Below are 20,513 nucleotides of genomic sequence, written 5' to 3' on the forward strand. Positions count from 1 at the left end.
AAACTCTCTACCTCCCATTACCCGAATAGTAAAAGAGAATTGTTTTCATCGCTAAATGCTCAAGTATTTTCTTCCAGTTACTTTTAATTTCCTAAGAATTTTACTCTTCCTTGTTCTGCCAATTTTCCGACAAATAATACAGTATTTTCAAACTATTTTACTTTCTACGAATAACGTTTGCAATTATCGAAGTATAAACTTGAGAAATTAAACTAAAATGGGAAGAAAATGATGAAATAAAAATCAATGAAACACATGCTATCAAATTATACATAACGTAGATACTTGGATGTCGTAGTGCAAAGGGTTAAATTAAAGGGTGGAATTAATCGCAATTAATCTAATTTTTTCACTTTGAATTTTTAATTGCAAACTTATTAATGATAATTTTAATTATCCTTCGGATCGTCGTTCTGTTTCTGCACTTACATTTACATTTAATTTATTAATATCGTTGAGAATTAGATAACTGAAAACAAATTATTATTCTTTTCTTTTACCAATTGTACTAACTCCATATATAAAATAATAATATGATCTATAGTTCGAACAGCAGACTTCTAGAATGACGCAACTTGCGAAGTTTGAAATTTTTTACGCGAGTTTGATCGTTATAATATTACCGGTGATTGATGATACACTGGCGTAGTTTTTAATTGGAGTTTTGGCAAGTTCGCGATGCACAGGTTTTAATGGGTTGTTAGAGGGAACGCAACGAAATCTTTGATTTCGTTTTGCCGTTGGTCGTGAAACTAATTTGAGGGCCGTGAAACGAGTTTCTTGCTCGATATCTGGATTCTGCTTTGCTTAAAGTAATTCCGTAAGGAGTTTCAAATAGAACTGTTCGTTCAATTCGCGTGGAAAGTTTCAGGTCGCTTCAACGCGCTATTGTATCCGCTCGAATTTATACCTCGTTAATTTACTTTGCTACCCTTGCTGCTTTGTTCGTAAAATAATCTATTTGATTTTCACGATTAATATTCGAAGGTGAGAGAGCGTATGAAACATAGCAGATGAATGGATAAAAGGGAACGGAATAAAATTTCAAAGAGCGAAGAAGAAAGAGAGTTTAACTAGGTTTATTAATCCGATCCTATTTGTTACAAGTTTCGTTACGTTTTATGTTACGTTACATGGTTAAGCGAATTTTGCTACGAAGGTAATTTGTAAATAGAAAAGTTACTATCACAGAATTTTTTTATACGATTGCCCGGGTGGTTACACTGGAACAGTAATTATGGAAAGAAATTCATTTTTTCAATACCAAGTTAAAATATTTTTTTCAAACCAATATTTTTTCGATATGAGTAAGTTAATAAGCGAATATCGACTGTTGCATAAAAGAACGTACGATTTTAATTAAAAGACTGTTAAACAAACTTTAACTGAAAAAAAAGTTATTGCTGCCATATTATAGCCTCCTCTATGCTGAACAATTTTCAAGATTTCTCATATTTCCAAAGGCAACAATTTCAAAGAATATTCAACAGCTAATTCTCATCGGATCACCCTGTATATATATTTATATATAAATTTTAATAACGTAATATTTATAACGGAGTAAAATTGTGCGAACGTTTATGAAAAGCAGTATAATAGCTCCAAAAGGAGATTTTCCTCAGAATTCGTAGTTCCTTCGAACCCTTTTCTTTCTCGAGCTTCCAGGAAAAGGCGATCGGACAGCTGTTGTTGTGCACACGAGGCGTGACGTGGTCGTATCGTAATTAACGATCGTAATTCAAGCTGCGTGTTATCTTTCGAGCGTCTTATCCCGCATGGACGTTTCTCCAAGACATTATTCAATAATCGAAATTAAGATCCACAGGAACGATATCCAGAGCTATTTCGCGTGGATCTCGAGCGACTAAGGATTCGCGAACGTTGTTAGCGTTATCGATTAGCGCAATTAGGACGGGAATACCTGAGCCGTGTGCCCCTGGCTAGATAATAGCGAGTTTTTATCAATGGCAGAATTTTACTGCGACGCTGTCGGGCATGTAATTAGGCGATTTACATTTGAACGGGAGGTCAGATCGTTTGCACTTATCGGAAAGTTTGCCTCGTCGATTTTCCACTTTTTTCCGCGACATCGTTGCTAAAATGCTCGTGAAAATATTCCTCGTTTCGCGCAAGTGTTGTTTGAATAAGATTTTTTCCTCTTTTCTTTTCCTCCTGCAGGGTTTTTTACACGGTGAACCGAGCTGAGTGCGAGAAAATTACAAATTTTTAGCGTTCAGGGTTTCGAGGTGGTTTTGGACATACTGAAAATTGTGTAAAAAAGAAAAGAAAAAGAATGTTCAGCTTTCGATCGATTCCCTCCGAGGTGAATATTTGATGCGACTTGTTCAGAAATTTTATCCGATTCTATGAACATTTGGTACGTTCTCGAAATTCTCTCTTCTTTTGTTTTATTGGAAATGTTAAAATATTGTCAGTTTCTGACGTAATAAAGGAAACTCCACGTATGTCCTCTAAATTGGAAGTCTATTGACATTTAACTAGATTCTGACGTTCATGCATTTATGAAAAATTCAAAGGCACAAAAATACGCCGAACTTATATCATAAACGGAAATGTACAAAGTATCCGGAGTATAGTACTGGCTGTGACATTTTAATGGATGAAACAAATCTCTGTGTAGGTTCTAGTGCTCTGATCGTATTCAAGATGGTCATCGTAAAATGCATAAAATTGCATTTAACCTTTTGAAATTCAGATTCAACGAAACAAAATTCTATGATAGAGATAAAAAGTGAATAGTTGTTAACAAATACATTAGCCATTATCATAATGTAAATATTAAATATATGATTATAAAATAACTAACAGACAACGTAAACGTAATTTATGTAAGATAAGTACTTCTTAAATATACTTTAGGAAGACATGAAACGAGAATATAAGCGATGCTTTTCTTCAAGGTTTTAAATTAGCTCAATCAGTAGAACGAGTTCTCTATGGATATAAGGAATCATGGAAAATATTACGATAAGTTGGAATTCATTCAAAATATATGGTACGATCACGCAGGTTAAATATACACGGTTACTAAACTTCGAAGAATTTGCGGGTCATTAATAATTTGAGGCACAAGATGATCATCCTTGACGTTCATTAGTAAGAAGATAAATATAAGATACAAACGAAGTATGAAAGTGGAGCATCACGATCGCAACACTAAAATGTAATGTCATTCGCGGAAACTGCACGCTTCGCTTTTGCAGTAAATTGTTAAATGCTAGTTTCGTCGACAAATTCGTAAAAATAAATATTCGTAGAATTTACATACAAGATATAATAATTTAGCCAATAGAGTATTGAATATATTTACATAATCGCAAAACATAATGACAAAGCAACTTTAAATATAAAGTAGAATGTAAAGTAGTAGAAGTAGCTTCAATGATTTTTATTCCACGAATGGTAATTACTATACTGTAAATATTTATGCGTTTGCGTGAAGTTTAAAGATGTAAAAATGCGTAGAATGTAGAGGTAACTCACCCCCCCCCTCAAACTTTTATATTTTTTCTAAAGTCTGACTCTTAAAACTTACAATGCTTTAAATTCTTGCGTGAAATGTTTACAAGCTGATAATATTATCTGTGATATGAAAGGTGAATGTAAAAGAAAGACGATTCAATCGAGTTTCAAAATATATTTTATGTTTGTATTGTATGAAAATAAGTCATCTGTGGAACATCAGAAAAAGAGGCCTTTAACGAAAATCATAGAAAGTCACTCTTTGGTAACATTTTCAGATCAGAAGTAAATAAACAAAGCAGATTCGTCTATTTATATACGAAAATCACACGTATATTTTTTCTTTCACACGATGTGCACTCATCGTGTGCTCTTTATGAGATAAGCCGACGTTGACTTGTAACCTTTTTCTTTGATTATCTTCTTTTAGGCTGTAGAACCATAATTTTCTTTAATCTTGTAGCTGTTAACCCACATGTAATTTACTCATTTTTCTTCACCCCATTTTTCTTAGTAGATGCAATAAACGACACCATTAATCGCTAGATATCTTCATTGTGATATGGAAAATCATGAAGCGGTTATATCAACATCCTTTCTTTAGATAACACGAAAAAATGCGAATATATATAGTATACAAGTATATAGCAGAGCCTATAAAGTATTCCAAGTACACTATTAAATATAATGATAAAAAGTGAAGTAATAATAAATAAAAATAATAATGACAATGCGTGGAACAATATTTAGAGGAGAAAACAAATCTTCCGCTTTGGTTCGATTTCTCCAATTCATAAAAATTTCCAACCTAGTCATAGATAAATTTTATACAATCGAGAAATAAAATCACGTTTCATCATAAATCGTGTTACAACAATTTTTCTCGACTTTCTTTGCAATTGCTTCCTTTATTCGGTCAAATACAACTTCACAGATTTGTCTCTTAAGAAAAGAGCAAAACTACGAATTTATAGTTTGTACAGATTCTTATGTATGAACTTTTAAAGTATATAAATATTTTGAAAGAACATAGAATGGCAAGTTTCAAAATTTAAATGGCAAAAGAATCCGCAGAGGATAGACATCCGGGTGTATGTGCATGTATGTGAATAAAAAATTCGTGTCCGTTGAAAGACATGGTGTGTACTTTCGAGAGCGAATATTGATTTTTCAAATTATTTCTTTAATGACACACGTCGGTTGGTTCGTACGATTTAAAAAGAGAAATGACAAGAAATGAAACGTATATATTGACCAATTAAAATCTTCATTTACATTACCCACGCAGCATTTTGTCTGGATCAAATGGAATTATGAAAATGAAAATTTGACGATTACTTTTTGTAGGATTATATTGTTGCATTAGCTAATTCCAAAGATTCTGATAAATTGTATTCTGTTTGCATATAGAAATCCGAATTTTTTGGGAATATTTCGAACTTTTCTTTAAGTAGAACTCACTGTTATACTATTTCTATAGATATTTGAAATAATACTTCTGTATCTGCATAATATCTGTGTATTTCGAGTCATCACCTTATGTATAATTAATATTTTAAATAATGAAATGTAGAATATGTATAATTTTAGGATAAAGTAGCACGCAATATTTCTTGATTTTTTAATTAGTTATGTAGATTTGTAGTATAATAACGTAGAAGAATAATCTAGACGAATAATCTAGAATTGTGTTATTTTTATGATACCCAACATTTCATCTAACATAATTTACTCTTGATTCTTATAATTACTGATTTTTATATCTTTATCACATTGTATCTTATCTGCTATTACATTATTCATTCGCACAGTTTCATTAAGAGATCTTACAGTAGAGATTGGCATAATAATAGTAAAAATTCTTTAAAATATCATGTGAAACATTATTTATTCTTATATTAAAAGATTAAACAAGTAGATACATTTAATAAACTTCAAAAAATTCACAAATGTTGTTCGCAATATGTACAATTGCCTGCGATATTTTGACTTCAAAGGAATACGAATTTGAAATAATACATGTTTTCGTGAATTTAAAATACATGTTTTCGTACAGAAAATTCTTTCTTTGCTTGTAACTTTAACTTTGGTGATAAAACTATAAGAGAGATACGCTTAATATTATGCAGAAAAAAAATAGTAAAATAGATGTAAATACATTTACAAAGGAATCGTAGAAAATAACATTTTTCAATCACCAACATCATCGAATCAATCTCAAGCTGAAACGTCACAATCTTCTCTTACTTTTCTCCGCTTCCGTGCAAATATCAGCGATCAAAGATCGCTAACTGGTTCGCACAAAAAGGCAATCAACCAGCTCCTGTTCCCCATTGGTTCTTAATATTCCGAACTTCTCGAATTTCCGTTCGATCCACGGAAAAGGGCCGTTTCCGGCGCGGATTTTATCGCGTCCATACTTTTTAATCGTCATCGTTAGCGTCCCGCGCGAAAATTTCTCTCTATCGATTCTGCCGGCCTATTATCGTCGAATCGTCCTCACAATTGGCGAGATTCTTGTTTCACCCTTTACGTAGTTGTCCCCAGGCTACATTTTCCTAATAATTTTTCCTAATAATCGGTACAGCGAAATGTCCACGAATTTTTGTATTAATTTCGCCTGCCGTCTATACGTTTGTATAATAAAGGGTTCGTTGTCCTTATGAATATCTTGTTAATTGATTTGATGTTAAAATGTCTTCGTCTTAATCGTAGGATAACAACGTATGAAGAACGCATTTATTTATTTCTAGGTATTTTTTATGTTTTTTCATTTTATTAAAATACACCATTGTAATATTTCAATGTCTTAAACGCAATATAAAGGAAATTATTTTTTCCCCAACGTCACAGACTTCTTCATACAGAAAAACAACAGACGGAGCAGTCGCTCAAACGATTAAGATCAAAATTTACCGGTAATCGAAGATTGTTTCCAGTGATACTTGCGTGAATCACAATTATTATCATAATTGTTATTTATAAATTCGCACAACTATTTTATACAGTTATTAAGTATTTTAATTTATCATAGTCTTACGAAAATAATTTTCAAAGAATTATTATTGCATACAACACGATTCATTTTTGTAACTATGAAGAAAAATGTTTCGTACAAGCATATGCAAGAATCCGTGTATTTAAGATCACCTAACAAATCCCTGACCTTACCGCATACTTCATCGCGTATCTTGCGTAGACTCGAATGAAAGCGAATGGCCGTCATCAACGTTTGTCACTCGAAGCCTGACACGAGATTCTTACGATAGTATAGTGTCCTTATCTAACGTTTCTCCTTTTTCACGATCATAGTCTCTGTGGCCTTCGCGTAGTGATCGATGCCTACTGTGAAACGCTCACGAATTTGCCCATCAAGCTGATACGACCGGTCGGTTTGTTCCGTGGCCACGAAATTTACAATAATTTCGCGTTTCGCGATATACCAGTGTTTTCCTCGCGAGCTGGCAAACATCGTCCGGTTGGCAGCTCGCGGCGAGAAACGGACGAAATCGATTTCGTTGGTCGAATTAAGGGATCCTTTGTGGGAAACTAGGTGCTTTGTATATTTCGAGCATTGTGATTTCGTTGCGATTTATAGGCTTTTCAGTTCCACACAGAAGGAATTTCGGTGCTTTGAATAAAAAGTAGAGAAGTAAAATTTTGAATAGAATAGTTTTGTGATACAATATATGAAACATAGGAATTATTATCCTTTTTGTTCGCATGGCTATATGCAAATATATACATTATCGCTCAGAAGTTCGCTTGTCTCTGACAGAATCTACTTTTTAAATTTAATTTAAAATTACAAAGAAAAAGAGCTGGGGTTGTTTCTTCTTGCATTGGGGCTGCCGTAGAACATTATTGTACGATCAAATTTATTTTTTGAATTTAATATGCAATAAAAAAATTACCAGCTGTATGTTATACATTTAACTGAAATTACAGGTAATATTTTGTTATCTGTTAGACTATCGTGATTAATCGAAGTAATAATATATGGAACAGGCACACATTCAATTTTAATTTTAACCCTCCGTCTGAAACCTTATTTTTACTCTCGCTGTTTGCATACTGGGTCATTTAAGTACATGCAGCTTTTTTTTTAGGTTTCTGTGTTTTAAAAAATCCCAAACAATTCTCGAATATACTCCCAACTTTCTAGAATATCATCCAATAGTTTTTATTGCTGGGTGTTAGCTTAATCTTTTTAAACGAAGCAAAATTTAAACGAAAATATAGATAAAATTAAAAAATGTTTAAAATTACTAGGTGAAAACGACCCAGATATGCAGGTGGAGGGTTAATTTAACGCTGACTAAGTTTTAAGTAAACAAATTAAATTTCATATAATATACATACATGTGTGAATTCTACAATAGTGTGTGCCAATAGTGCACGTACATTCGCCGATCTTTTTTATGCAATCATGTCGCTTATCTTAAACACAGGCAGGCAGCAACGATCTCTTGTGTCGTTTTAGGTCTCGTTTATCTCGTTGTTTATGTTCTTATTTTATTAATTAGTAATTCTTGGTATCGAAGTTCTATCTAAGTACTTAGTTATCTTTTGTTAATTACGTATCAGCTAGGACTAGTTTTAGCTATTAATTTCCTAGTACTTATACACACTTGTGTATCTCTCCTCGTTTTTATTATTAATGGATTTTCGTGGAAAATAAAATAAAGTTACCTTTGTTCATTAGTTTGACATTAATTCATATATTTTTAGTAACATTCATATTGTTAAAGTACAGGCGAAATAAACGTAAGTACTTATGAGCCGCAGTGCACGTATATATTCAGATTTATTACGTAGAATGGGTTCCACCTGTCAGACGATAGTGTTACAAACAGGTAGATAAAAAATATTTATTCATTTATGGGGAAATTAAATATACGAAAGTGTTCAAAATGCGCATGATATACAAAGATAAATACTCATTAGAATATTTATGGCGTGGAAGGAATTTCTAGGTTTCACTCCCTTCATATTTTAGGATAAAATTACGTCAACTAGTAGGAGAATTATCTTTCTCTTAGCTATTTACAAAGTAGCAAATCTTTTTATGTTTTCGTAAATAGAACATAACGCATTAAAATTCGAGACGAATTTAATTATAATTTATTTTCAGTTACCTCATAACTTTCAAGCACAATGTTGTATCTATGTACGCTGCTCCGAATCAATGCAACACCGTAGTTTGCAAATAAATTTCATGTAAATTATACCTCAATAATTATTTTTTTTTAAAACAATTCTTTCCCATATTATTACACTACAAGTATACACAATTTCTACAAATTCAACAAATAATTTTGTTACTTTCAATGTGGAATTATAGTAAACAATTTTTATACGTTTCCAAGTATGAAAATGTTCGTATGAATTATTTATTTGCCAGAATTAATAGTCAGAAAAATTACACACAAATGTTTGTTCCTATTAAATAATTTTGGAATGAAAGGGTTAGAAATAAAGATCGTTTTGCACAGTATAATTGTGTGCGTTAGTGTTATAGATGTCAAGTTTTATAATTCTGGCACTTGGTTCCATTCAATATCTCGATGATACTATTTCATTTCTAAAATCAATTGACCCTTCAAGGCCACTTCTTCCACTCTGAATAGCGGCACGATCTAACTCCAATTTTCATGACTTCAATAGATATTTCGATCATTACCTATTGTTAAATACAAGATACGCGTACTCTTGCGGATCCGTGTTCTCTGCTTTGAAAGGAACAATATGCATAAGCAAATATTATTATAACGAAGAAAATCTTAAATATGAACTATTGGAATGAGGGAATGTTAGAATAGCGAATTAATCTTACAATTTACAACTTCAATTACAATTTATTATAATTTCGCATATTTTGCTTTATCAAAGACACTTGAAAAATCAATCAATTAATTGATAGGACCGGTGATTTATATTTAGGAATGTTGATATGAAAAAATATGTAAAAAATTGTAAATATTTGTAAAAAAAATTGACAATTTACAGATTAGAAAAATTTGAAAAAATGTTTACAGGCAGTAATTACTTCTTCTGATAAGAACTACGAGTTGGTAAAAGATTCATCAATGTCATAGCGAGTTATAAAAATCAAGAAATGATGGGACTTCCAAGGATCAATTCCACCCTCTTCGAGTACACCTGCCCAGCAAAAAAGAATTGCATAATACGTAGCTATATATCCTCTACATATCCCCAAAGTCCCAACATCTTTTTGAATCTACTGGTTTGCCAATCTCCCCTTGTCAAACGGAAGATCGTTCACGAATAAAGAAGCAATCTACAGGACAAATTGTACTTCGAATTGACACACAATCTCTGATAAAGGTTGGAAGAACTATACTAATATACTTTATGTTTAACAAAAATTTGACTTTCATTAAAAATCGTATCAAAAGCCAAATGAATTTTCACCGATCTAATAATAAAATCTCGGTTAAAAAATGCTTGAAATGGTCGCGATATAATACACGCGAGTGTGCAACGAAGGGGTGGATTCTTCGATGCGGAAGACCCGTCGAAAGGAGTTTACGGTGCGAAAACCACGGCGAAAAAGCACCGCCCAGACGAGAGTATCAGGTCCTGTGCACGCCGATTAATTTCTCGCGTGGCCTAGGGGTGGAAAACGAGGCTCGGCGCGAGGGGGTTGAATGTTAACCACAGTCGACCAATGAGAGGTCGACTGTTCGAGTGGAACCCTTCTCGAGAAAACCCTCGAAAATCAGTACGAATCGCTCGTATAAAAAGGGGGCCTCGTTGTGGCTGGCTGTTCGTTTTATTCGTGTAACCCACGACGAGAGAAAAAAAGAGAGGTGGAAGGGGAGGAAGAGTCACAGGAAATGTTTAGCAGCAATAGCGCAGCGACTTGCTTCTTTGTGTGAGATTGATCAATTGTGCTCGAAGCTGCGTTTTATATTGATCGATTGTATATTGACGGAAATAGGAATTTGTATCGATACGAAAAACACTCGCGATTTTTATTATCTTTTACGGTTTTCTTACGTGTCGAACGTCGTATCGTCGTCCTGTTTTTTGAAGTGTTCGAGCGAGAGTTTGTATTTGCTATCGATTGATAGTATTTCGATCGAAAGAGGCTTACGGTTACTGCTATCTTACGGATTTCCAGTTTATCGAATGTAGTATACCATCGCTTTTCTCTTCGAATTTTTGGACGAGGCTTTATGTTTACTATTGACTGATAATATTTCGATCGAAAGAGGTTTATGATTGCAGTTATCTGACGGATTTCCTGCTTATCGAACGTGTTACCATCGTCCTTCTTCTTGAATTTTTGAACTTGCCTCTTGGTTTGTGGGTGGAATGCTGGTGGCGGATAATTTTGTTCGTTTGTTGGTTTTGAAACTTAATACAATATAGTAACAAACGCTTGTAATAAACGCCTTAATTAAAAATAATAGACAACATAAATTGGTGCTGCAATTAAAAACGGGGAATATTGAAGAGCCATTTTTATACCTATATATCTACAGCAATAAAAATTTGAATATACATACGATCATAGAAGCTACATTTTAAGAATTACATTATTAATATCGTGGGAGAATATTACATCTGCTAAAATAAATATTAAATCGACTTGTGTTGCTAGACAGTACGTAAATTCATTTTAGCAAAAAATTCATATTTTAATTAATTCAAATAAATATCATATTAGGTATCATAATAGCAAAATTTGGAAACTAAAGTAAACAAATTCTTTTCATTTCTTTGTATCTGTATACTGCAAAATTGCATAAATTCAGAGAAATTTTGTTAAACTGTCATTTATTTTTTCCAGCTATATCCTCTGATTTGATGAAATTCGAGGAAATTGAGATATTTTACATCTCTACGATAAACTATCTTTCTCTTTAAGCTATAGAAATTATTTTTGTTTAATATTTGTAATAGGCTTTTGTAATGTGTCTAGTATTTTGATAGATTTGTTGTTACTTAATAAAACGGTAATGTGCTTAACGTACGTTCTCTAACAACGTTGCATCTATGCAACTTTCACGTGTTATCTCATTTGGTCCTTAATGATGATAGATCAACCTAATAATTCCAGGATGATGTTTTTATGCGTTTTATCGCGAAAATTATAAAAAATTTAGACGTTACTCGTTTATTTCCTTATGTAATAAATATTTTTTGACATTACGTAATCTTCTTCACTTGTTCTTCCTGTTCCATAGTTTTATTCGTTCATTACTCTATTGCAAGTTGTGTCAAGCTTGTGCGATTCAACGTCACGTGTTACATAAGAGCACCATTCTAACGTAAAAGTCTTGTGTCACGCTTCACGTGACAAACGGTGATGATAGTCATTGACTCCCATTCAAATCTAAGCCAGCCACACTATGAAATAAATGACAACGGATTTGTGAGATGTTCTTGAACATACGGGTTTTGATATATATGAAACATTTCTCTTTATCGTAGTTGCGAGTGAATCGTGCTCTTATCGCGCTATGCACAACAATATATGTTTGAGCTTTATCTTGGAAAAATTATGATGTAATTATAGATTAACTTTTAATATCTGTATAGAATAATTTATATGCGTACGAATTTAAAAATGATAGCTGTGATAATAATTGAAATTTACGAGGCTATCACTGAAAACAACTTCTGCTTTTATATTTAAATATTAACTTTCTGGGCGCTTATTTTGGACAATATGCCTCTGTGTAAACGACAACGGAACGTAAATAACAAGATGTAAGTAACACAGGAACAATTCTAAAGGGTTACAAGTAGTTCGTCATCTCATTACAAATATAAACATTCCTTTGTCCATATTTGATTATTTAAACGAACACTGAAATTTCTCGAGAAATATCTTATAACTAAACTGTGTAATTTAAGAGAAGAAATTATTTCGTTTTACATTGTACATTTTTGAGTACCAGAGAAATTGCGAATTACGGACGTTATAGTCCATTATAAAACATTACATAACAATGAAAGGAAAAGATCTAATTTTGTTTGTTTAATCAATTTAAAGCTTCGCCCCTCAGGAAACAGGACGTAAGATCATTTATACAAAGCACGTAAAATTGAATAGAATTTAATTAGAAATTCACTCTTCTCGAAGCCACAGTATAAAAAGGACATTTCCAGTAACAAATTTTCCTTTAAGAATATTAAATTCTACGACAACCTTGACAAATCCGGCGGAAACAGACTTAGAATACCGGCAATGTTAACTAAGCCAAGGTAGAAACGCGTGAAAAGATTAATTTTTTCCAAAACGAATACCACCGTTTCCATCGAAAATCATTCGAGTATACACTCGGTAGCGTTGGAAACCGAAGTCGATCAGACTGAAACCGCGTCGTCCCGATGTTCTCAGAAGATGTCGTAATCGATTCACCAAAAACAAAACTAACAAGGCTGAGAGGAGGAAGAGACGAGCACGATAAAAGCGTGCAACAAGAAGAAGAGGAAGAAGAAGGGTGCCAAAAAGGAAGTTACGAGTCAACCATGAGATCCAAAGAAAAGAAGTTGAAGAAGGGTGGTGAAAAAGAAAGCAGCAAGTGCTCGAAGAACTTCCAACGAGGAAGGGAGAAGACAGGACGAAGAAGGGCTGACGTTAAAGGGCTAAGAAAGAGAAGGAAGAACCATTGCTAGTAGAAGGGGACGGATCAAGAGAAGGGAAGGAGATAGAGTGGAAAAAAAGGGAAAAAGAGAGAGAGAGAAGAGGGAAGGAGAGAAACGACCTTGTTAAGTAGGAGGTGCGTGGCACGCATGGCGACGCAAACACAAGGCGTGGCTCAAAAGAGTCTCGACCCTATGTGTCTATCCCTGGTACCCGTTGGCACACGTACACTTACACCCACGATTGGAACGATCCACGGCCCACGTTTATCCGCGCGCGTTACGTCATGCGAGCAAGTATCTCGCGGCGGAATAACGACGAGTAAAACGTGAAAGAGCGCCGCGCGCGAGGGTGGGAGAGCCGCCGTGAGAATTCATTCGGTAGATCTGATTCCAACAGTCCGCCGCGGGAATCGATCGTCGGCGTGCCGCGTCAAGAGGTCGTCTCTTTCTTTTCATTTTTCTCCGCTTCGTTTCCCTCCTCGAACATCTTTTCCTTTTTTCTTTTTAGTTTTCGTTCTTCAAGTACTTTCGTTGTTTCTTCTTTGTGACGTTGGGTTCCGTTTGGTTTGATTGGGTCGAGCTTGCTTTGTTACGTTGGATCGTGCCGTGATCGATGGACTTTTAACGTCGTGGAAAAGTCGAAGGAGATGAGAAGTCGCGTTGGCGGTTTGGCCGACAGATATGAGCGGAGGCGCAGGTAGCGATAGGTGAGTTTAGGGATGAGTTACGAGGATGGATTTTAGGCAGACGCGTAGAGGCCAGAAGCCAGTAACGATAGAAGTTCAATACCGTGGGAAGCTTTCGTTCTTTTAAGACGCGTTATAATGGAGGTAGCAAGGTGTTCGAATTATGACAATCTCGTAACAAATTGCTTGTTTAACGAATACTCTCAGGCAGTTGTCTAAACTCTATCCTACATTGTCATAACTTCGTCAAATATTTCTTACTATTTACATCTGTTTCTTGAGAATTGGATATTAATCGTGTAATGAAATTTGGGTAATTGAATAAATAAGAGAACTGCAGCCTATCGGATGAATTTTGGAAAGCTCATAGCTATAACGCTAATAGTAAGTTATCGGTAACCTTCAATTGGTACCTTATAATTACTTCAATATTATCAAGTACGAATATTTAATATTAATATTACTTTTAATATTAAAATGACGTTGACATTATATAAGATTTAGACTTTCCGTAAGGTGCCTTGGAACACCAGTGAAAAGTTAACGCTTTTCCACTTTACCATAGTTGTTTGATATTTGATGGAAACGGTTAAGATACTTCGTGTTTACTTTGTTGATACTGCTGTACATGGTGTGAGAAAGAGTGATTGTAGATACGATAGAAGATAATAGTTGGAGAGGATGTTGGGTGCGATCGTTGTGGAAGGTAACTGCATTGATTGGACATTGTTCATGGAAAGAAAAGCGGTAGGTGCCGATAGTTAGGTGTGTGTATGGGTGGAAGAGGTATAAAGATGTCTAAGTGCATGAATTTGAAATTATGTAAGGCAAGAAAGAATAAACACGCGGATTCCAATGAAGTTATACAGAGTACTTGAGACGACTGGACGAATCTACGTACACATATATTTTAAACGATTAGAAATAGATAACAATTTCAGGATAACGAAATTAAATGCGTGATACCGTGCACCGATGCGATTACAAATTGTAATATTGCACCTGTTTCTTCTTTTATATAAATAGAATTACACAATTTATTTTTCATAAATTTCGCACTTAGAAGTATTAGGATTATCAAAGTTTGTTATCAAAATCTGATTGATTTTGTAAGATATTTCAAGATTTTCAATGCACATACGTGTCAATACTCATTTATCTCTACTGATTCTGTGTATATAACGAAGAAACATCTGTGTGTTGAAGTTTGAAGTTGACTTGTGAGGTAGTTCGTCGTAAAAATCTATTCAAATAAATCTATATTGATGTCTGTCTATAAAATAGATAATATTGCATATAGCGTTGCATCTGTAGGAGAAATCGATGAATCGAAGTACGGTTTGCTTCTTTATTCCATGTTTTTCCTTGTAGATCTCTCAGACTATCGTGTGCTTCCAAGATATTAAGAGACGGATTTCTTTTATACGACAAATCGAGTATCTTTACATTCGAGGTATATTGCAGCTAAGGCGAATCGTATTAAAAAGATAGAAATAATTGAAAGTTCAAATTCGTATAATTTTCTTGATAGGCCATGAGTTTTGAAATTTATTCAGTGATTATTCCCGCTCATCATGATTGATAATACAATTAATAAAACAATTGTAGGATGTTACTTGATCGATTTTTAAATTAATGTATCCCACACAAAAGTATATATGTAGTCTTACAATTAGATCTGAGACGAACACTGTCGCTTATAAGTATGTGTACATTTTGATTTATTTATATTTTAATATCAGGAATGTTACTAAAATGTATGAATTAGTGGCAAACTAACTCGAAAGCAATTGTGAAATCAACGAATATATATTATATGAAATTTGCATAGTTTACTTAAAAGTTATCAAATGGAATATTGAAAATGAATGTAAGATGCCTTGATGCGTTAACCTGTCTTATATATCGTTACTCCGATTAATCACGATAGATTTTTTATCAATCTGGAAGAAATTTTACCTATAACTTGAAATGTATCAGGTCGTCCGAAAAGTTTCTTTCGTTTTATAAGGAAACAATGGATGCACGATATTTTTCGTTTTATATTATTTCATCGAATTACGTATGATCCATTTTGTTCTATCAAGATAAAGATCGCAACGTTTGACAGATTAGCTGTCATGTTCGTATAAAGATGCATCGTTGTAAAAGACGTATTTGTAAAAGAAAGACACTTTTCGGACAACCTAATATAACGTACAGGTGACAATAGCTTTATCATATATTAAATTTAAAAAATAAATTTCATCGTGTCATAATAATCTACGATAACCCTAACAAGGAATAAATCGTCTTAGAACTCTCCATTTATAATGTCGTGATCGAATTATATTCTACGAGCAAAAAAAAAAAAAAAAAAATGAAGAAAAGCAAGTGCGTAACATACCTTTGAGCGGTAGCGTACGTATTAAAACGTATTAATCCTTCCAATTGGCCTGAATCTTGACAAATTAGCAGGCATACTTCAAACCTATACGCAGAACAAGAAAGCCATAGAAATGACAAAAAAATCGGAGCATTCATTCACATACACACCTCCTTTTGTGTAGCGGCGTGAAATATCGCGAGCGCAGCATGCAATGTCGTTCAAACTTCAGCTCACAGCCGTGTGATTTATCAGGCGAAGGTTCGCATATTGCGAACACCGCGTATCCGCGTTACAGTTTTTCATTTCGCGCTTATTGCCGGCCGGCGGAGTATTCGCAGAGAAAAGGCGCGAAAATGGAAGTGGAAATTTATACGAACGCGTATCTGTCTTTCAGGGATCGTGGTGTCGAATGCAGGAACCGGTGGTGTTCCGGTTGGGATCGCGGTGGCCAGGCAAAGACTGCAACATCAGGAAACATCCACTTCGATGCGCAATGTTTCCCTGAGTCATCATACCTCGCATCACGCGAGCTATCATCACTTCCAGCCCGACAATCTGGGTAAGTTTTTACGATCTCTTTATGTTCCCTCCTCTGTGCTTTTACGACAAGTCTCCCGAAAACGCGCGGTAAATCTTCGCCCTGCTCGTGCTTCAATTTACGAAGGATTTGAAATTTAGGTTGGAAGATTTGGAATTTTTGGATGGAAAGGGTTGTTACGAAAGTTGCGATTTGTTCTGATTCGTTAAAAATAGTTGTATAGTCGGAGGAACGAAGTTTTTATTTTTTGATGATCAAAATTGTGCAGAGAAGAAAGTAGAAATTGATACGATGTTTCTACGAAGGCTTTTATTTATACACGGTATTGATATCTTTAACGACGATTGGAAATAAAGTATTTGAAGATTATTATATTTTTTTTACGGTGGTCGTGGTCGCTTGTTTTTTTTTTTTTTTTTTTTTTAAAGATTATTAGTTCAATCCGTTTCTTTTGACTTACGGATTTTTGTAAAATAACCAGTTGCAATCGCGTTAATAAATTTACTGTAGTAAAAATTCCTACGATTAATTACTAAACAATCAGGCAAAATATTTTTTACTATCTGTTACTGGCAATTTGAAAATGTGCCTATCTGTTATTTATTATCGAATATTTTCGCGTTGACCGTCACACGTGAAACTTTAAATTAATTATTAAAATTTACCAGCATGAGAGAATTGCTAATCATTTGTCACTAGGCATGGAATTTATGGGCTACAGAACAATGAATTGTATCGATGAAAGAGATGTATTTTTCCGATATATCTATCGTAATGCTCGAAGTAATTAGGAAAATACGTTTCTGGACAATCAAAGAAAATAAATTATGTATGATATGAATGAAATAATGTTTGCTTTACAAATGAAATATAAACAGAATTTGATAAATGTATCATACTCGACAGTTTAATGTTATCATCGTCAAATATTAATTATTATTCGATCTTTTCAAGATTTTCTCCGGTATCCATAATCCGTCTGGAAAAGATCGGAATTTTTACTAAACGATTGTATCACTAAATAATAATTTGTGTACGTTGCTAACGTTTAAAATTTCTCAATGGATTGAAATACTACGACTCGCGAAATGAGTTCTGAAAATATTGTTAGAAAGACGTTTGAAGCAAGATAACTGCTGATGAAAAGATTGCATCAACCAGACTGTCAATCGCATAAATCAATTATCTATCGCGAAACGTAAATATTATTTCTAATATTAAGTATCTATACTCTCCACTTAAGCATTGAACAGCATAAAAAATAAGGAATGAAAGAATGCAAAAATCGGAAAATCCATAGCAGCGAAACGAAAAACGAAAGAAAAAATATTGTTTAACCAAAGTTCCACGGGGTAAGAAGAAAGCATCGAACACGCGACAAGGACTAAGAGGGTGACTCCAAAGACGCCGTTGAGAAACAGACCGTGTAGAATCGTGGGAAGTGGTCTACTTTGATTCTTAAAGACGCGTGCCACAATATCGTTTCAACGAAATAATTATATGGCGATTAAATCGCAGAAAAAGAGCACGCGAGGCACAAAGCCGGACTACAGCGTAGTTGAGCGTTTTCGAGGGAACAATGCAGCGAGTATTTTCGTGGAGGCTGCTTGCACCCTAAGAGACCGAACGATATCCGTAAAAGCTCGGCCGTTTCGTGGGATCAAAATTCGTCTAATGAAAAACAACGGGAGAAAAAAGGTAAACAAGAACGAGGCAAATTACTTTCTTTCTCTTTCGAGAGGCGGTATTCAGTCGTCGAGTGTCGTTCGAGAAGGAAAATCATCGGACGAAGACGATTAAACTCGAAGAGACTTCGACGATGAAACGTTTAGTAACGAAGGAAATTGAAAATTTTGAAGGCTATAAGATATGAAATTTCTGATTCAATTAGCGTTTTCTACGATGATCTACGATAAAAAATTTAGAATAGTTTCTATCGTGAATAACCTACAGGTAATATCCTTGATGGACTATGTTGCATTGAAATCTATTGGATTTGAAAATTATATGGAAATTGATTAAAATGAAAAACACGAAAGACGAGTTTTACAAGTGTGAAAACAAATTTTTATGTATTTCATCGAAACGATTGATCTTAGCGTAAATGTTAGTTAAACATCTTCTACTCTTTTTAATAAGTTTCAGAAGCTCGCGAAATCTTTAAAAATATCTTGTACAATGCTTGCGTAGAACCAAAATCAAGAATCGCTATAGGAACGTTTTCCTCCGTGACTTTTATCCGCCTTTGATACGCAATAATGCTCAGGGTCGACTACATTCGCGTGTATGAAACCTGCCGAGAAAAATTCATTCTAGGCTAATTACTTTTCATGCCTGTCCGACTGTGTGTTCGTTGTATACATTGTTCCGTGTATCGCGCTTACGGCGCATTCATTGCGTCACCTATTCCTTCTGAGGATGCTTTTTTTTTTTCTTCCACAGATACTGCTATTTTTGACACAGGCGATAGATTCGAATTATTCGTCAGCGAACGTAGGAGCTATTTTCATCACAGGCAATACACTTTTCGAATTTTTTACGTTTCGACGTAGGGGGAATGTCCGAGCGAATGAATTTCACTCGCAGCGAGCCCGGTGGTTGTCGTAATCTAAATTCCGATCCTGGTATTTGTATGTCTGTCTTGATAACGCGGTAACCAATGAATGGAAATTTTTCCAGGCTATTTAAAGATCGATTAATAACAATGAAACATAAGAACCTTAGATATTGCAGGTTTCTATATTCAAATAAAAATCAGACGGGTTTTTTCTATCGTCTTATTATTATTTTTCTATCGTCTTGCATCATACGAATCGGCAATTTTTTAATGTTTCGCTCGATTAAAAAAAAAATCATACGTTTAAGGGTTAATTTCACGATAAATACATTTCAAGCATCTGAAGCTTCTTCCAGCTTTCCTCCTTTTTCTTTTGTTTCAAACAGCAATGAAAACAAATACCCCCGTTAACCACGAATATGCGTTAATCACGAGATGATTCTCATCGTTATCAAAGTTCATCGCTGCGACGAGAGTTTCCCTTTGTTACACGGCCTCACCTGTGGAATATTAGATATATTTCCACGCGGTTGCCTACGCACACGGGGAACAAGCGTTATCGGATATACGGCTGTTTTCATTTGATGCGGTGCTGCAGCCATCGGCATTCCTAAAGCAAGCTGAAACATCTGGACGGAATATTAACGAGGGACAGTGAAGGGCTGTCGACGTTCTTCGGGAATTCCTCTTCCGTCGTCCGAGGGGTACGAAACCGATCATCTCTCCACGCGTCCAGATCGACCCGTCCCAGGACAAAATTTCCTCGTAGCCGTGCATTTTTCCTTTCATAGCGAATACTTCGTATACTTTTCGCTTTTCAAGCAAATAGTTGCGCCGTACAAGATACTAAGGATTTTTTTATTTGGTGGTTGAATTTTCTCTCTATTCTTTCTCTATGGTCTTCCCTGAAAGGCACTTTTTCTACTTATAATATAAATTTTCTGGACATTGCTGCGATTCCTCCAGGCATTACTGAAAATCTTCTTGTAGAATATAGTTGAATTTTTGCATGGCTAACGATGTTTACTAAGAAGCTTTTTGTTGTTTAAGGTAGACATAGATGAGTTTCTTTGAAATGATCTTTGATTAGTAAAATATATTTGTACGTGTGGCGTGGCATAAAAACATGCTGTGTACTGAGTATAAAAGTTTGTAAATATAACCAACGATTCAGGAAAGCTACAGGTTAACGTGCACACATAAGTTAGATCTTATCTGTTAAATCTCTTAAGGAAGTTCTCATTTATACTGTGAACA

General features: G+C 34.4%; 1 protein-coding gene across 9 annotated transcripts in view; it reads left to right on the forward strand.

The window, feature by feature from the left end:
* The window catches only part of LOC122569776, a 348,929-nt gene that overhangs the window by 288,176 nt on the left and 40,240 nt on the right, over positions 1 to 20,513 (forward strand). For 8 of the 9 annotated variants that reach the window (XM_043731353.1, XM_043731355.1, XM_043731354.1 and 5 more), the window contains one exon: positions 16,556 to 16,720. In XM_043731353.1, the coding sequence (XP_043587288.1) occupies positions 16,556 to 16,720 (165 nt within the window). Of the gene's footprint in view, positions 1 to 13,523; positions 13,545 to 13,615; positions 13,815 to 16,555; positions 16,721 to 20,513 lie in introns of those variants that run through there. The other variant, XM_043731361.1, reaches the window with a different exon arrangement.

This window comes from Bombus pyrosoma, linkage group LG7 (genome assembly GCF_014825855.1).
Source record: "Bombus pyrosoma isolate SC7728 linkage group LG7, ASM1482585v1, whole genome shotgun sequence".
NCBI classification, from domain to species: Eukaryota; Metazoa; Arthropoda; class Insecta; order Hymenoptera; family Apidae; genus Bombus; species Bombus pyrosoma.